The 16,017-nt window shown below is 36.2% G+C and overlaps 1 protein-coding gene across 3 annotated transcripts in view; it reads right to left on the reverse strand.

Moving 5' to 3' along the window:
• Matcap2 (microtubule associated tyrosine carboxypeptidase 2) overlaps positions 1-10,542 on the reverse strand; it is a 45,128-nt gene extending 34,586 nt beyond the window's left edge. For 2 of the 3 annotated variants that reach the window (XM_046460641.2, XM_046460638.2), the window contains exon 1: positions 10,265-10,541. In XM_046460641.2, the coding sequence (XP_046316597.1) occupies positions 10,265-10,289 (25 nt within the window). In that variant the 5' untranslated portion in view covers positions 10,290-10,541. Of the gene's footprint in view, positions 1-10,264 lie in introns of all 3 variants that reach the window. The other variant, XM_046460639.2, reaches the window with a different exon arrangement.
• Positions 10,543-16,017: the final 5,475 nt, after the last annotated feature.

The following is a 16,017-nucleotide window of genomic DNA, read 5'->3' on the forward strand; positions in this document are numbered from 1 at the left end:
CAATAATCTTTAGAAAAGATATTTTATTTAATTTATTTATTTATTTATTTATTTATTTTTTTTTTTTTTTTTAACCAGGGATTGAACTCAGGGGCATTCGACCACTGAGCCACACCCCCAGCCCTATTTTTTTTTTTTTTTAATTTTTTATTGTTGGCTGTTCAAAACATTACATAGTTCTTGATATATCATATTTCACACTTTGATTCAAGTGGGTTATGAGCTCCCATTTTTAAGAAAAGATATTTTAAATAATAAGAATATATATTATAAACACTGTCACTTCTCTTCCCTTAGTGTATATATGTTAAATTATCTATAAAAATCCTCAGTTTCAAACCATTGAGATGACCAAGGTCAAATATAGCTGTGAGATAATACACATAAATAATCTGCATTCTCTACCAAAGAATGTGAGTTTTATAGAAAGGATGTAGTATTATTAATATCAAAGTAAACTCCAAGGTGCTTTCAAAGTTAATTTAGTCTTGAAATTTGGAACTATATATAAAAGTAGCCATCTACAGATGGACAACATGCCTTATTTACCTTGAAAAAAATAAGATTAAAGGGATGATATGTCTATCTTCAAGCATGTTTTAATAATGTTCAACATTAATAATTGGTTAATTTTCTTAATAATTCTAAACTGTAGCTTAAGGTTTTTTAGCAAATTTAAAAAACAATTACTATTCAAAGGGTTTCAGTGTATTCAGTTGCAAATTAACTTAAAGGGGGCAGCTTTGTCTTTAAATCTCACAAGCACTTTAAATAGATAAGGATTATTTATATACTGATGCTCATGCACTGATTTAAAACTGTGTTTATGTGTATTCTTTCATTCAACAAATTTATAAAACTCTACTAACTGGCACATGGTGTAGGGAACCCCCTTTCTCCATAGAAAAGTCTTAACTGGGCTTCTCCAGAAATCTTCACCATGGCTGATTTTAGGACTGTCGGCAAAAGAGTCTCTACAAAAGAGTTCAACGTAGATAAACTTCCAATTTTCGTGTTGCCCTGTTTTACTTGGCCACTGGCCGGGAAGAAATCCGCACTCCAGGTGCTGGACACCCCCTTACTAGTTTTTCACAAACATGTATCCATTATAGTAGTTTGTAGAAATATGTAAACAAGGCCTCCGGCCCTGAGTTGGGGCTTCACAGAGATGTCTACATTTCTAACATAAGAAAAGTTACCAATTGGGCTCCATGGTAACAGCTGGCAGGGAGAGGAAAGAAAGGGGAGAAGGTGGTCTTCCCTTCTCAGGTGCTGTCCTTGAAGAGTTAACTTGCCCAGAACACTGAAAGAAAAAAACTGCTTTTAAGTTAACTTCTGCAGACTGTGAATTTCTGAGCCCCTCCCCTTACATGCTGGGTATAAAATCTGAAACTACCTGAACTTGGAGTTCAGGGGATTGATTAATTATAGCAAAAGCTGTACCCTCTGAACCTGGCTGCAGCCAAATAAAACTGTTTCCTGCTGTCCTCGGTGCCTTGCTTTGTCTGTCTCTACAACAATGGTTCTGGATAATTGGCATGTCCATATAAATACATTGTTCCTGCCTACATGTGAGGCAAGTTCTCTACTACTGAAATATATCCTCAGTCCTTCCAGTCATCTTCTAATCTCTGAACACAAAGCACTCCTATAAAGTTTTGATTAATAATACAATGTAGTACATGATTAAAGGTGGGAAACAAGAGATAGCAACAATAATCCAGAATTCAAGAAGTAAAGAGAGCAATGTGAGAATAACCAGATTACGTTCAGGTAGGAACCTAACCTGATTCTTTTAGTCAGCTTTTTCACTGCTGTGACTAAAGACCCGAAAAGAGCAATTTTTTAAAAAATATTTTTTAGTTGTAGTTGCACACAATACCTTTATTTATATGTGGTGCTGAGGATAAACCCAGGGCCTCGCACATGCTAGGCAACCATTTTACACTGAGCCACAACCCCAGCCCACTGACAAGAGCAATTTTAAGGGGAGAAAGTGTATTGGAGGCTCACAGTTTCAGAGGTCTCAGTCCATAGACAACCAGCTCCATTCCGCTGGGCTCAAAGGAAGGCTGAACATCATGGTGGAAGAGTGTGGCAGATGGAAGCAGCTTACATGATGATCAGAATTCCACTTGCCAGATACAAAATATATATCCCAAAGGCAAAGGCAAAAGCATGCCCCAATGCCCACCTCCTCCAGCCATACTCTACCCACCTTCAGTTACCACTCGTTCAGTTAATCCCTATCAGGGGATCAATTCACTAACTGGGTTAAGGCTCTCATAACCCAATCATTTCACCTGTGAACATTCCTACATTGTCTCACTCATGAGCTTTTTGGGGACACCTCACTCCAAACCATAACAGATTTGAAGGACTTTCAGACTCACTTCTAAACTCTTAAACCCAGCTCATCTGAAGAAGACTCCTGTGTTCAAGTCCTGTTAATAAGTGTTCACTAAATAAATGATTATATGACCCTAAGCATGCCACTCTCCAACATTCTGGATATAGAGGTAGATATTTATTGTTCTGGAACCATTCTATTTCTATGAGAAGAGCATTGCAAAAGTAGAAAGGTAGCAAGAAAAATCCTAATCCACTGGTTCTCAACTCAGGGTTACTCCCTATTAGGGAACATGTGGCAATGCCTAGAGACATTCTGGTTGTCATACTGGGAAGGGGCTACTGGCATCTTATGGATAGGGTCATATTAAAGGTGGATTGTGCAACAAGGTCAATCAAAAAACGTTAAAAGATTATATCTGCCAAACAAAACCAAAAACAGGACAAATAAAATTTTCACCACAAGACGGGAGATCCCAGTTTATTAGCAATTTCAGACTTAAGTATTGCTAACTGATAGTCAAAACTGGCAAGGCAAATAAGCTAAGGAACATCAGGACACAAGCTGTAGCCGAAATGCCCCAGAACAATGTCAGTTTCCCTAAAAGGGCACCACAAGTTTAGGAAACAAGAGATGATAATGAAAGGGATGGATACTGAAATGGACACCAAAAGAGAATGATGAGAACTCAGATAAGAATAAAGGTTATCAGAAGTCTAGAGAGGTAGGGTATGAATGTGGAGCAGCCAAAATATTGAAAGGGAGGTAGTCAGGTTCTTTTCTTATCATCTCCATAATGAAATTAAAACCAATAAATAAAATTACTCTGAGGAAGTTCTATTCTGATGGTTCATTACTGATGTTGTGCTGATTTTTAAAAATAATTCACTATTAAAATTGTTTGGGGCTGGGGTTGTGGCTCAGTAGTAGAGCACTTGCCTCGCACGTGCAAGGCCCTAGGTTTGATCCTCAGTACCACATAAAAATAAATAAAATAAAAAGGTATTTAAAAAAAAAGAAAATTGTTTATTTGGTTCTGAAGACTTGGTAGCTTTATGACCAAAGACCTGATTTCATTGCGTACTTCTGTTTTGTCATAAAGTATCAGTAACCTCCAAATTCATAATTCTGTTCCACTTCAAGTAACCTTCATGTTTAAAATTAAAAAAAAAAAAAAGTACTAAACTACCTGCCAAAACCCTGGAGGAAGGATGAAAGGGTGGTAGAGGGGTGCCTGACAGAACCACTCTCCCTAGGAATTGTGGCATTCAGTTCACTTGCTAATGATCTACTGAGAGGCTTAGCATCCATCCTTTGGAAGCCCCATCTGCTCCTGAGTAGTTTGAGCGCCAGCATGAATTTATTTAACAAATGCCAATCCTGCCAAATGTTGGATATTCCATGAAGTTCGTAGAAGTGGGACACATGGTCCTTCATGTAACTCATATAAGACAGATATAATTTCTCAAAGTCACACTAATTTTTTTCAGTTGTATTATTATCTAAAATACTGTTTTTATAATTTTAAATAGTACTTTTTATTTTGTGAAAAAAGACTTCCGAACATGCATAAAAAGATAATAAATGGCTTATTAATATTTCTGGTTGTCTACAAATTTATTAAGGAACTCCTTTTTCCTGAGAAAACTTTTTAAAGCCTAAAGCAGAATTCTTTGGAGGAAGTACAAGTCATTTTCCCCCCAAAAGTAATAAGAATAATTAAAAATCATAATATCTCATATTAAAGGTAGACATTATATACTTTAACACACAGAGCCATCAGCAATCTGGTTCATTAAAATCTTGGAGTGAATCATTTCTGATCAAAGAAAATCATTCATCCTAACTTGGTTTCCCACACTAAAAAAAAAGGGTAAATAATATTACTTTAAATTAATACTCAGTATTTTATATCCAGAAGTAAGTGGATACTGAAATTACCAACACAATGAAAGCTTAATATGTATCTAGAACAGGAGAAAAGGATACCAGAATTCCTGGCTTCCATTCCCAGCTATTTCAATGACCTATTTGTAATATTAGCCTATTCATTAAGCCGATCAGTGCCTCCTGCTCCTCATCTAGAAGAATAAGGGAGAAGGGGAACACTTCTCACTAAACTTCGTGTTTTACAACTCCAAATAGCTGAGGTTTCACAGTGATTATGAACTCCCTGTCTAAAAAGGTAGACCCAAAGCCCACTGGAAAAACACTAGTAAACAAATTCTGACCTGTAAAAACAATTTCTTTCAACCATGGCCTTGCACATGCTAAGCAGGCACTTCACCACTGAGCTACACATTCAACCTTAAAAGGCAATTTCATATGGTTCACTAATACTTAATGAAACCTGAGAACCTGGAATAAATTTTTCACCATAAAACAATAGTTAATTTGATCACAAACAGAAGGGCTAAACAAAACCAAATAATCTCTGAATAAGATAAAACCCTAATTATATCAAGTATTTCTTTCTTTCTTTTTTTAGTTGTAGATGGACACAATACTTTTATTTATTTTCATGTGCTGCTAAGGATCGAACCCAGTGCCCCACACTTTTGAGGCCAGCGCTCCACCACTGAGCCACATTCCCAGCCCCTAATTTTATCAAGTATTTCATCACTTAAACTCAAATAATCTATTAACTATTAAAGTAGATGCCAGGGATGGAGGTGCATGCCTATAATCCCAGCAAGTCTGGAGGCTAAAGCAGGAGGATCACAACTTCAAAGCCAGTCTCAGCAATTTAGTGAGGCCCTAATCCATTTAACAAGACCCAGTCTCAAAAAAAAAAAAAAAAAGGGATGGGATGTGGCTCAATGGTTAAGTGTCCCTAGGATCAACCCCCAGTATCAAAACAACAACAACAAAAACCCAAAAAAACCCCAAAATAGTAGAAAGAATGAATAACTTGTGATACATGCATACAACAGAATATTACATAGTAATAAAATATGTGTTGTTGCAAGCAAGCAGCAAAGTGGGTGAATCTCAGATAATATTGGGTAAAGATAGCCATGCCAATGTACAATTTCATTTATATGTAGTTTAGAAACAGCAGAACTAACTTGTGATATTAGAAGTCAGAATAGTGGTTACTTTTTGAGGGTGGGGTACTGGGAGGAGGTACGGAGGAGCCTACTGGGTGCTGGAAAGGTTCTACATCTTGTTCTGGACAATGGTTACACATCTACAAATTCATTAGACTGCACATTTAAAACTTGTGAAATTTAGCATATATAAATTACACCTTTGTGTGTGTGTGTGTGTGTGCTGGGGATCAAACCAAGGGCCTCGTGCATGCAAGGCAAGTTCTCTACTAAGCTACATCCCCAGCCCTATATGTTTTTTAAAACGTATTTTAAAAATCAGTACTTTTAAAAACATATTTATTGTTCAACTTGCCTATATTATAGCAGATAATCTATTGACTTTAATACTTCTATAATTCAATAGCACCCAGTCAGCTACTAAGGAAAAATAGAAGAAATTCACTGCTAATATCACTCAGGAATTCAGAAACTTTACTGTATCTCAGATTCCTAAAAATTCCACAGAAGCAGCACTTCAGTGTTATTCTATTACTAACAATCTTACAATGTGACACTGTTGTTTTGGGGTCGAAAATTATAGTGTTATGTATTTACAGTTAGAAATATTGTAAATTCTATAAATACAGTATTTCATACCTTGATGACCAGGTTAAGAACAAGCATTGTACATCCTCTGTGCTAGAAGCAAACTCTCCCATGACTTTCTATCTGGGATGAAGATAAAACTCCTATGGTCTATGAGGCCACAAGATCCCTCTGCAGTCTCATCTCACATAACATCCCTCCTTAACCTCTACATTCCAGCCCCCTCTCACATTGTCAATCTCTCATCTTACCATCCTCTCTATAGATACAGTAGCTCTTTAGTTTAAATAGCACTGGGTCATGAAGTCTTTGACTTTTTCATTTCAGATTTTCATAGCACCTTTTATCTCTCCCTTGAAGTAATTGCCACGACTGCATTTTCGCATTTGTTGTGTGAGGGCCTCCCCCAACAATAAAATTTTAAACTCTTATTACAGCATACATTTGTGTTTGTTTTTGCTTACTCATTACCCTTTTTATGAAAAAGTGGCCAGAGAGGTAGCCTAGGGGAAGAGAACACTTAAGAGGAAAGAAAAGGTAGAAAATTTGGTTGCCTGAAAATGGAAGAATAAAAAAATCATTCCAGAAAGGTATAAGAAAGGGAAACAATTGGTGAGGGTAGAGACTACTGTAGGACAAAAAGAAGATACATGCCTAGGTGTATTCACCCTGTATGGTTAAACACTGGCCTTCAGAAGCCCTCTATCACAAGGTACAGTAGCACATACCTGTGATCCCAGAGATTCGGGAGGCTAAGGCAGGAGTACTGCAAGTTCAAAGCCAGCTTCAGCAATTTAGTGAGACCCTAAGCAACTTAGTAACACCCCGTCTCAAAATCAAAATAAAAAGGACTGGGGATGTAGCTCAGTAGCAAAGTATCCTTGAGCTCAATCCCCTATACCAATACAGAAAATTTTATCTCCAGTATTTTTAAACAATCACCTTTGTTACAAAAGGGCTTCATTTCCAGATGACTCGTCAATCACTTGTCATATTACACAAAATAAGGTCAGTTGAATATTACAAATTAATATAATCTTGTATTATATGGCTTTTGACAGCATTTTGTTACTCAATGATTGTGCTATATATCTTCTTTTCTATTTTGATTTGTTTTTGGTTTTGTTCAAAATCAAATGTGCTAGGATCAAACCCAGTGCCTCAAGCATATGTTCTACCACTAGCTTCACTTCCAGCCCTTCTCTTCCATTTTGAAAACAATAAATATATACTTAAGTATATATTTACATATATATATATATACTTTATATATATATAAATATATATATATATATACTTTATATATATATATACTTAATATAATATGTATATACTTAAATAGTTTTCCAAGCAAATATTGTAATTTACATATTTGCTGGTGATAGAACTCAACACCTTGAGTAAATTAACAAATAATGTAACACTGATGATAAAATGAGATTCTGATGCTGGATTTTGTAGCTTAAACCAGTGTAGTCATTGTAACAGTGTGCTGATTTTCCTAGTGGTTCAGAATATGGTCTTTGGAATGAAGTTTGTCTGATTAAAATCTTGGCTCAGCTTATTGGGGGCTGTGACCTTGACAAAGTTACTTAATTTATTTGTGCTAGTAATACATACTTCATAGTATTGGTGTGAGGACTTTAAAAAATACATGTTTAGTGTGAGAACAGTGCTGGATTATAGGAAACAGCCTTGGTTCACTATTATTATGGTTATTATATTCAATATTATCTTCAGCTCCTATAGAAATACTCCATGGAATAGTTAAGTGGGGAAATATTTGGACTCATTAAATTTGTATTTCCAAAGTGAATTTAATATTACTATAAAGTAATTAATTTTACATTTTAGAATCAACATTTTAGTGGTTTTAGTATAATAAATTCTCTTCATTAAACGGATATGAGAGCGCAAAGAGACCCTTTCAGATTTGATTCCATCTTCAAATAGCATAAATAGTATATACATCTTATTTGTCTTATTCCTGTAGATGCAGTTCCACCAAGATGTTATATTTAGATTATATTAAATCATGACTGTGTCAGAAGTGGATAAGACATTAAATGAAAGTAATTTCTAAAACACTAAATTGTTTCAGACCTGAAATATAAAACAACCAGTTTGTTCTACAGTTATTGCTATTTTAAAGCTGAATAAAGGAAATACATTTCCACCAGTATTCATAATCACAATAGATCAAGTTCTGCTAACTAGAAGAACATGGGCATCTGAGATATCAATGAGTAGCAAGGGAATAGGGAAGAGGAGGGCATTTTTTTTTTTTTTTTTTTTTTAGCTAAAACATCTTCATGAAGTTTCTGACTGATTTTTTAAAATTAGGTTTTCCATTTCAATGAAATGCTGAGTGCAGGGCTCTAGAATCATTTTAATTAGTCAAGTACTATAGAGAAGAAATGCAGAAACTAGTTTGAAAAATGACTCGGTGTGTTAATTTGAAAGGGACTATAAATTTCAGGCTTGCACATTCTCAAATGGCTGTTTTAAGTTTTATTATACACTTAGAAATTACCTGCCAAACTATCTATATCAGGGTATGAAACACACAAGAGTTGCTTTTTAAATTGTGCAGAGAATTAAGCTAACAGGGGTGGCTCTACTATATTATAAAGGATCTCTCCTCAAACTTCCAACTTCACTTACTGAAGTATCAGGAGATCCATTTTGCATTGCAGACCAGATTAGAATACCAATTTTCTAATAATAATAATTTTATTTTTCTATTAACAGCTTATTCTTGGGATTTTAGGTTTTTTCCTTCTTTTTTTTTAATAGTACCAGAGATTGAACCCAGAGGCTATTTACCACTAAGCAATATCCCCAGCCCTTTTTTTAAAATCCATTTTTTTTTTTTTTGGTGGTGGTTGGAATTATAAGAGTGTGCCACTGTCTTTAATAATACTAATATTATTTTAATCATATTCTGTCTATAATGATTGTTATGCTTTGGAGAAAATGATTTTAATCAATGTAGTTTCTAATCCGAATAACTTTCATTGTGATAGAATCTATATTTTCCTCCAAGGCAGTAGTTCTCAATTTTGCCCCTCAGGGAACATGTGGTAATATGTGGACACATTTTTGGTTGTTACAACTCTATATGCCTGTGGAGGAGAGACAGAACAATCCTCTACAACAAAGAATTTTCTTGTACAATGTCAATAGTGCTGAGGTTGAAAACCTTGGTCCACAACATAAACGAAGGGGGTTTTTAAGTAACTTTCTACATTATGTTTTAATAAAGCAAATCACATTTAAAAAAAAATCTAATGCAAATTTCAGTAGCCTCATATCTTAGCTCCTGTAACTGTCTATGCTTCCTGTCAACATAACAATGATATAAATCGCAGCAATATCATGACTGCATCAAAATCAGCTCTATATTTTATAACACTGAATATTAAATTAAGTAGTATAAAATTAAGATCATAAATATTCTCACTGGAAAGGAATTTAGTTTTTCAACTAAAAAACTCAGAAAAAGATGATTAGGTACTGTAATGCCTTAAAGTTAAAAATTCTGGCCTTATTTTGATACCAGTTTGGGGATTAAGTATTTCTCTTTACTATGTAATTCATCATGAGACCTGTCTTGCTTGCAGAAATGCTTTCTTGTAGAATCAAATGCTAGTGAAATGACCTAAGAAATTATTTTAATGCTATGAAACTCTGTTAAAATGGCTAATCTGTATAGCTATTTAAAAATAATCAATGGCAAGTAAACTTTTAGGCCTGGAACCTAAACACCAAGCTTTATGCTTATTAATAATATGGACTCAAAACATTCTCAGAGTTTAAAAAATAAAAATAAACAAAAATAAACCCAGTATACTGAAATATACCGATGTATTCTTTTGCTTAGCTCTGATTTTTCTGAACATTCTAGAAAATTATAAAGCCTAATTATACATTAGTATGCTTTGGAATAGGATTAAACAATACTTAGGCTGTACATCTGTAGGACAAGTAACTGGTCTATTACATTAGATTCCACGGTTTCTGCTTACTGATTATAAGTGACAAAAGGAAATGGGCCCGTTTTCTGGTTTCACTCCACTTGTGTAGAGCGAGCTCCTCCTGCACGCCCCGCACTGTTCTGGGCGCGGGCTCCAGTCGCTGCACCGCGAGCCAAGCCCACATCCTACAGTTACCTCGCACCCAGACAGCCTGGACCCCGACAAGCCGTGCCTTCGGTGCCTGGACGGGCAGTGGCCGACCGCGCCAGCACCCAGGATTGGCGCTGCCCTGCACTCACCCGTCACGCGAATGGACTCAAGCATCGTCCCACCGAGGCCGGGGACCTCCACCGGTCCGGGCCTCAGCGGCGGAGGCGCGCAAGAGGTTGTTTTCAGCGACCAGGAGTGGGATAAGACTGTATGGGAAGACGAAAACGTGCGGACACAGGGCAGCGAGTAGCGCTACCTCCGACCGCAAGGACTGGAAGGTGCACTCGGCGGTTCTACAGTGGCAGCGGCTGTCGGAACCCGCCACCATGACGTCGCACCTCCCCCAGTTGCTAGGAAACGTTCCCCGCGGTCCGCGCGTACTGCGCTTCACCGAGCCTGCGCGCCGCTTGGGGCGCTGGTGAGACAGAGGCCAGGCTCTCCGGGAGTGAGAGAAAAGGCAGCGCAGGCCCGCGTCGCGAGGGGTGACGAGAGATGCCTGCGACCGGGTCTCTGGCCAATAGGATGCAAGCATTTTGACGGATTGTTCCCCAAGGAAGTTCGCAGTTCAAGGAAGCTTAAACTCCGTGATGACTCCTAGATAACGGTAGCTGATACCAGCCCTGTGAATTGCAAATTCAATCTCCTCTGCCCTTCAAGTTAATTTACATGGCGTGAGAAAACTGAAACAACTGGTAAGAATGAAGATGCAAAAGGTTCAAAAACATCCAGTTCACAGTACTCCAGCATACTTGTCCTCAATACCAATTTTAACTTGTGATTGTGCAATTGATGGGACTGGATGTTACTCTTCAGTTTATTACAATGGCCTTTCTTACCTACAGGGGATACTTTCCCAGACCCCCAGTGGTTGGTTACCTGAAACCATGGATAACACCAAACTCTATACTGTTCTTTTCCTGTACAGACACACACACACACACACACACACACACACACACACACAACATACATATGGGATGCAGTTTACAAATTGAGCACGTAAGAGATTAATATCAAGAACTAGTAATTTAATAGAACAATTAGAACAATGTAACAAAATTGCAAACATCACTATTTAAATAAGTTAAATAAGGGTTACATGAACATAAGCGCTGCAATACCAAGAAGGTGATCTGATAACCAAAACAGCTACCAATGGGTGGGTAGTGTATTCAGCATGGATCTGCTGGATAAAGGAATGTTTCATATGATTTAAAACATGAATTAATTTCTGGAATTTTCCATTTAATGTTTTCAGATTTCAGTAGACCACAGGAAACTCAAACTGTGGAAAGTAAAACAGTGGATAAGAGGACTACTGCACTCATTTTAACCTTAAGGAATGTGAAATTTTAATCTTCTTTTCTTGTGGTACCAGGAATTGGACTTATTGGTGTTCTACCACTGAACTACATCTTCAGCCTTTTAAATTTTTATTTTGAGACAGTATCTCACTCAGTTTAGTAGGCTGACCTGGAATTTGACTAACCTCCTCAGTTAGTCAAGAGGGATTGTAGGCATGCGCCACCATGCCTGGTAGAAAGTCTTTTATAGTAGTTGTACAAAATATGAAGACTGTACCATTCAATGAACATTTTTTGAGAGACTAATGTGTGCAGGATTCTATGCCAGGTTTTGAGGAACATCAAGGGAAATGAAAAGCCTGGCCAAGCTTACAGTCATGAGGAGATAAGAAGATAGTGCTGGTAGTTGATATTCAGAGAACCACATTTTTTCTTTGCCTTTCCTCAAGATTAAGGTAGGATTTGAAAATAATTGAGGTGTTTCAAACTCAGGAACAAAAGGAATTTCAGTATCAGGAGTGAGATACTCTCAGAATTACAGAATTTGTGAGAGTTTTTTTTTTCATTACTTAGGAAAGAATAGTGAAAATTTAATTGTATCACAAATATGGGATAACCTCAAATCCTATTCTGTCAGGGACAAAAACATGAATTTTATATCCAAAATACATCCAGAATCCATCTACTTGCTACCACTCTGCTTCAAACCAGGAGCATCTCTGACCTGGATTCTAGTTAGAACTTCTGAGATGATCTCCCTATCCCACCTTACCCTTTTTAACTCTATATTCTCAAACCCCAGTGACCAGAGGGGCTTTGGTCAAAAGTAAGATTCTGTCACTCCTCTGCTCAAAACCCTTCAAAGTCTTTGAAGTCCTTTGTGACCTAGCCTCCAGTCATCTCTTTGATCTCCACCTCCAGTACTCTTCCCAGCCCTCTCCTTCATACTCCTCAACTATATCAGGCACTGTTTCACTTGGAGGTTTTGTAACATGGGATTTTTCCTGCCTGGGATGCTCTTCCCACAGCTATCTACAGGACTAGCTCCCACACTTCCCCATCATTCCGTGAGGACTTTTCTGTACACTCTATTTACAATTCAATATCTTTCTTATATTTTGTATTACCTTTTTCTGCTTTATTTTTTCTTTAGCACTTGCTTAACATTATCTAATTTATTGTATCTTTTACTGGTATATCTTGATTATCATCCATATCCATTCCTAGAATAAAATTATCACAAGTTTAATGATTGATTGATAGATTTTTGGTCTCCCATTCAAGTACTAATCAGGCCTGACCCTTCTTAGCTTCTGAAGTCAGATGAGATCAAGCAAGTTCAGGGTGGTATGGCCATAAACTAATTGACAGATTTTGTATGCTGGGGACTGAACTCAGGACCTCATGCAGAAGTGCAGTGATTTTTGTTTGTTCAGCGCTGTATTCCCTGCCTGGCACATAGTAGATAGTCAAATATTTGTGAATCAATGAATAAGTGGACAATAGAAAGTGTATGCATTGTCAATGAAAACTCAAACAAAATAAGAGTGATATCAAACATTCCTTTAGATGAAAAAAATCTGCTTTGAGGTAAAGCACTTACTTTAGTAACAAGCAATGAATCCTTAGCATTTACATGAACTGTTATTCTTGCAACATACAGCCTTAGGCAAAGGGTTGTAAATGAACAGTGCTGCCAGCTTCCTTATATGCTTAAAACACTAAAACTTGTTTTTCCAAATTTGTTATAAATATCTCTATTATCTTTCATATTTCTAGCTTTTAAAAATCACTGAAGTTTTTTTTTGCCTTTGTTGTTTCCTGTTAAATATTTTTCTTGGTCTTTTATAACTTCATTATTATTGTCAGTTAAAAGTTTATAAGAATGGCCAGGTGTGGTGGCACATACCTGTAATCCCATTGACACCGGAGGCTGAGACAGGAGGATCTCGAGTTCAAAGCTAGCTTCAGCAATGGTGATGCACTAAGCAACTCAGTGAGACCCTGTCGCTAAATAATACAAAATAGGGCTGGACATGTGGCTCAGTGGTCTAATGCCTCTGAGTTCAATCCCTGGTACCCCACCCCCCCAAAAGAAAACATATATAAAAAAAGATTTATAAGAATGTTTGTACTTCTGATTATACAGAGAAAAGTTACTGATTTTTATATCCATCAGATACAGCCACATGATCAAATTCTTATTAAACAGTTTAAGTAGGGTCTCATGAACTTTCTATACTATTTTAATTTCCAACGTTTACATAAATTATTCAGTTTGGGGGCTCTTCTTTCACTTAGCAAATATTTCAATGTTGGATGATGATACAAAGTGTGCCTTACCTTTGCTTCAGATCTTTAATTCAGACTTAATTAAAATGACATTCATAGGATCTACCCTTTAATATGCTGTTTGGTTTTTTGTAAGTAGTCTTGATTAAAAACTTGATAAAGTTTGGGAAAGTACATTTAATCCTTTGTGAATATTGTCAAATGTCCTTTGGGCATTTTTGATAGAACTGTACAATTCCTCTCCTATAAATTATTTACATAATGAACTACCAATATATTTTTAAAAGAAAAAAATCACTGAAGTTTAAGAACAATTTCTCAAAAAGAGCCTCCTAAAGGATTTTACCAAGTCAGTGGTATGTGCAGAGAGTTCACTCTGTATGCTTTTACCAAAGTGCCTAATCATATTGTCAAATATATATATATATACACACACACATATATGTATATATTTGAAAATATGATTGTCAAATTGACAAATATGATTGTCATACTGTCAAATATATAAATAAATAAATATATATATGAATGATGGAAATTGAACTCAGGGGCACTCAACCACTGAGCCACATCCCCTACCATATTTTGTATTTTATTTAGAGACAGGGTTTCACTGAGTTGCTTAATGTCTTGCTAAGTTGCTGAGGCTGGCTTTGAACCCGTGATTCTCCTGTCTCAGCCTCCTGAGCTGCTGGGATTACAGGCAGGCACCACTGCAAATGCACCTGGCAATTTTAATTATATTTTACTAGCCTTTTTATCAGTGCTAGGGATCCACCTAGGGCCTTGCACATACCAGGCAAATGTTCTATAACTGAGATACATACCCAGCCCTGTTTTCATTATCTTTTAAAGTTACTACGATGTGTATTTTCTTCATTCCATGGGTATTTACATACAAGATACCGAGCTCAGTGTTTGTAGAGTACATTGAGAGACATGATGCCTGTTTGTAGAGTACATTGAGAGACATAATGCCTATCTTCAAGGAATATATGGACTAGTACAGATTTTATATGTTTATGTATATACACACACACACACACATAAAGTTAGACAGTGATGTATACCTACATCTTCAATTTTTATTATACTTAAGAATTCCAAAAATAAACAAATTTGATGTTGCTGTATTTAGCCCACTTAGAATATTATTTCATACTTTATAATCATTTTATGCTTACTCTACCAATATTTTCTTCTGGATCATTTTGATTTCTAAGTATCTTTGGTGATATGTACCTTAGAAAGGTATATATCAGTATAATTGAAACTTTTAAAAAATATATTTCACATGTATTATTCAAGCACTCTTGCAAACAAATGCATGAATACAAAGAGTCTGTCCAATTTCTTATAAAACTAGCACTGTTACCAGCTCCATTCACTGTTCCCAGCTATATAATTATTCATCCTCATCAAGCTTGTGCATCTGCTTTGTTAATTATTGATTCGTGCTGTGCCTGCTTAGTATTTGCATTGGGTACAGCATCTGCAGCTGTCCAGTTGGCTGCTTTTGAGTCAGCATTGTTTTTGCATACCACCAGAACAATGAACAATTCCATCTTTCTGAGAAACTTCCTTTGATACCTGTTTCAACATGAAACATTAATATTGAGACAAAATGACTGATTTGATTATCAGTTATTCCTCCATTTTCAAAGCACTGATTATAAAATTAAGGGTTATTTAAACTGCCTCTAATAGTTTATGTTGACCCTAAGGATGCCTTTTATCCTTTAAAAAGTTTTACTACATTTTAAATTTCAAACAATAACCAAGAATGTCTTTGTAGTTATCCTACTGAAATATACTCACTTTCCTTTTATGGTCGTTTTTATGTACAATAGCAACATTGTATTGTAGATTTATGAATATTTGTAATTATTATTTCCAGTCAATTTTAGATTTAAAAAGCATGGAAAAATAGGTGCTTAGATAGAAATATTGTTCATTTGAGTGTGGTGGGATTTTGTTATGGTAAAGGGTTTATTTTTCTTATTCTGTAATTTTATATTAATCTGTGTATTTCTTTTACATGCCACAGAGTAGGATCAATGGTATATGTTGTTGACAAACATTTTATTTACTTATTTATGGTTCTGGGAGTTGAATAATAGCACTTTTCCACTGAGCTACATCCACAGCCCTTTTTATTTTTTATTTTGAGACAGGGTCTCAGTAAGTTGCCCAGGCTCAGCTTAAACTTGTCATCCTCCTGCCTTAGCCTCCCTAGTCACTGGGAT

The sequence above is a fragment of the Marmota monax genome, unplaced genomic scaffold (assembly GCF_021218885.2).
Source record: "Marmota monax isolate L192 unplaced genomic scaffold, Marmota_monax_Labrador192_F-V1.1 WCK01_AAM20220418_F8-fsc00107, whole genome shotgun sequence".
NCBI classification, from domain to species: domain Eukaryota; kingdom Metazoa; phylum Chordata; class Mammalia; order Rodentia; family Sciuridae; genus Marmota; species Marmota monax.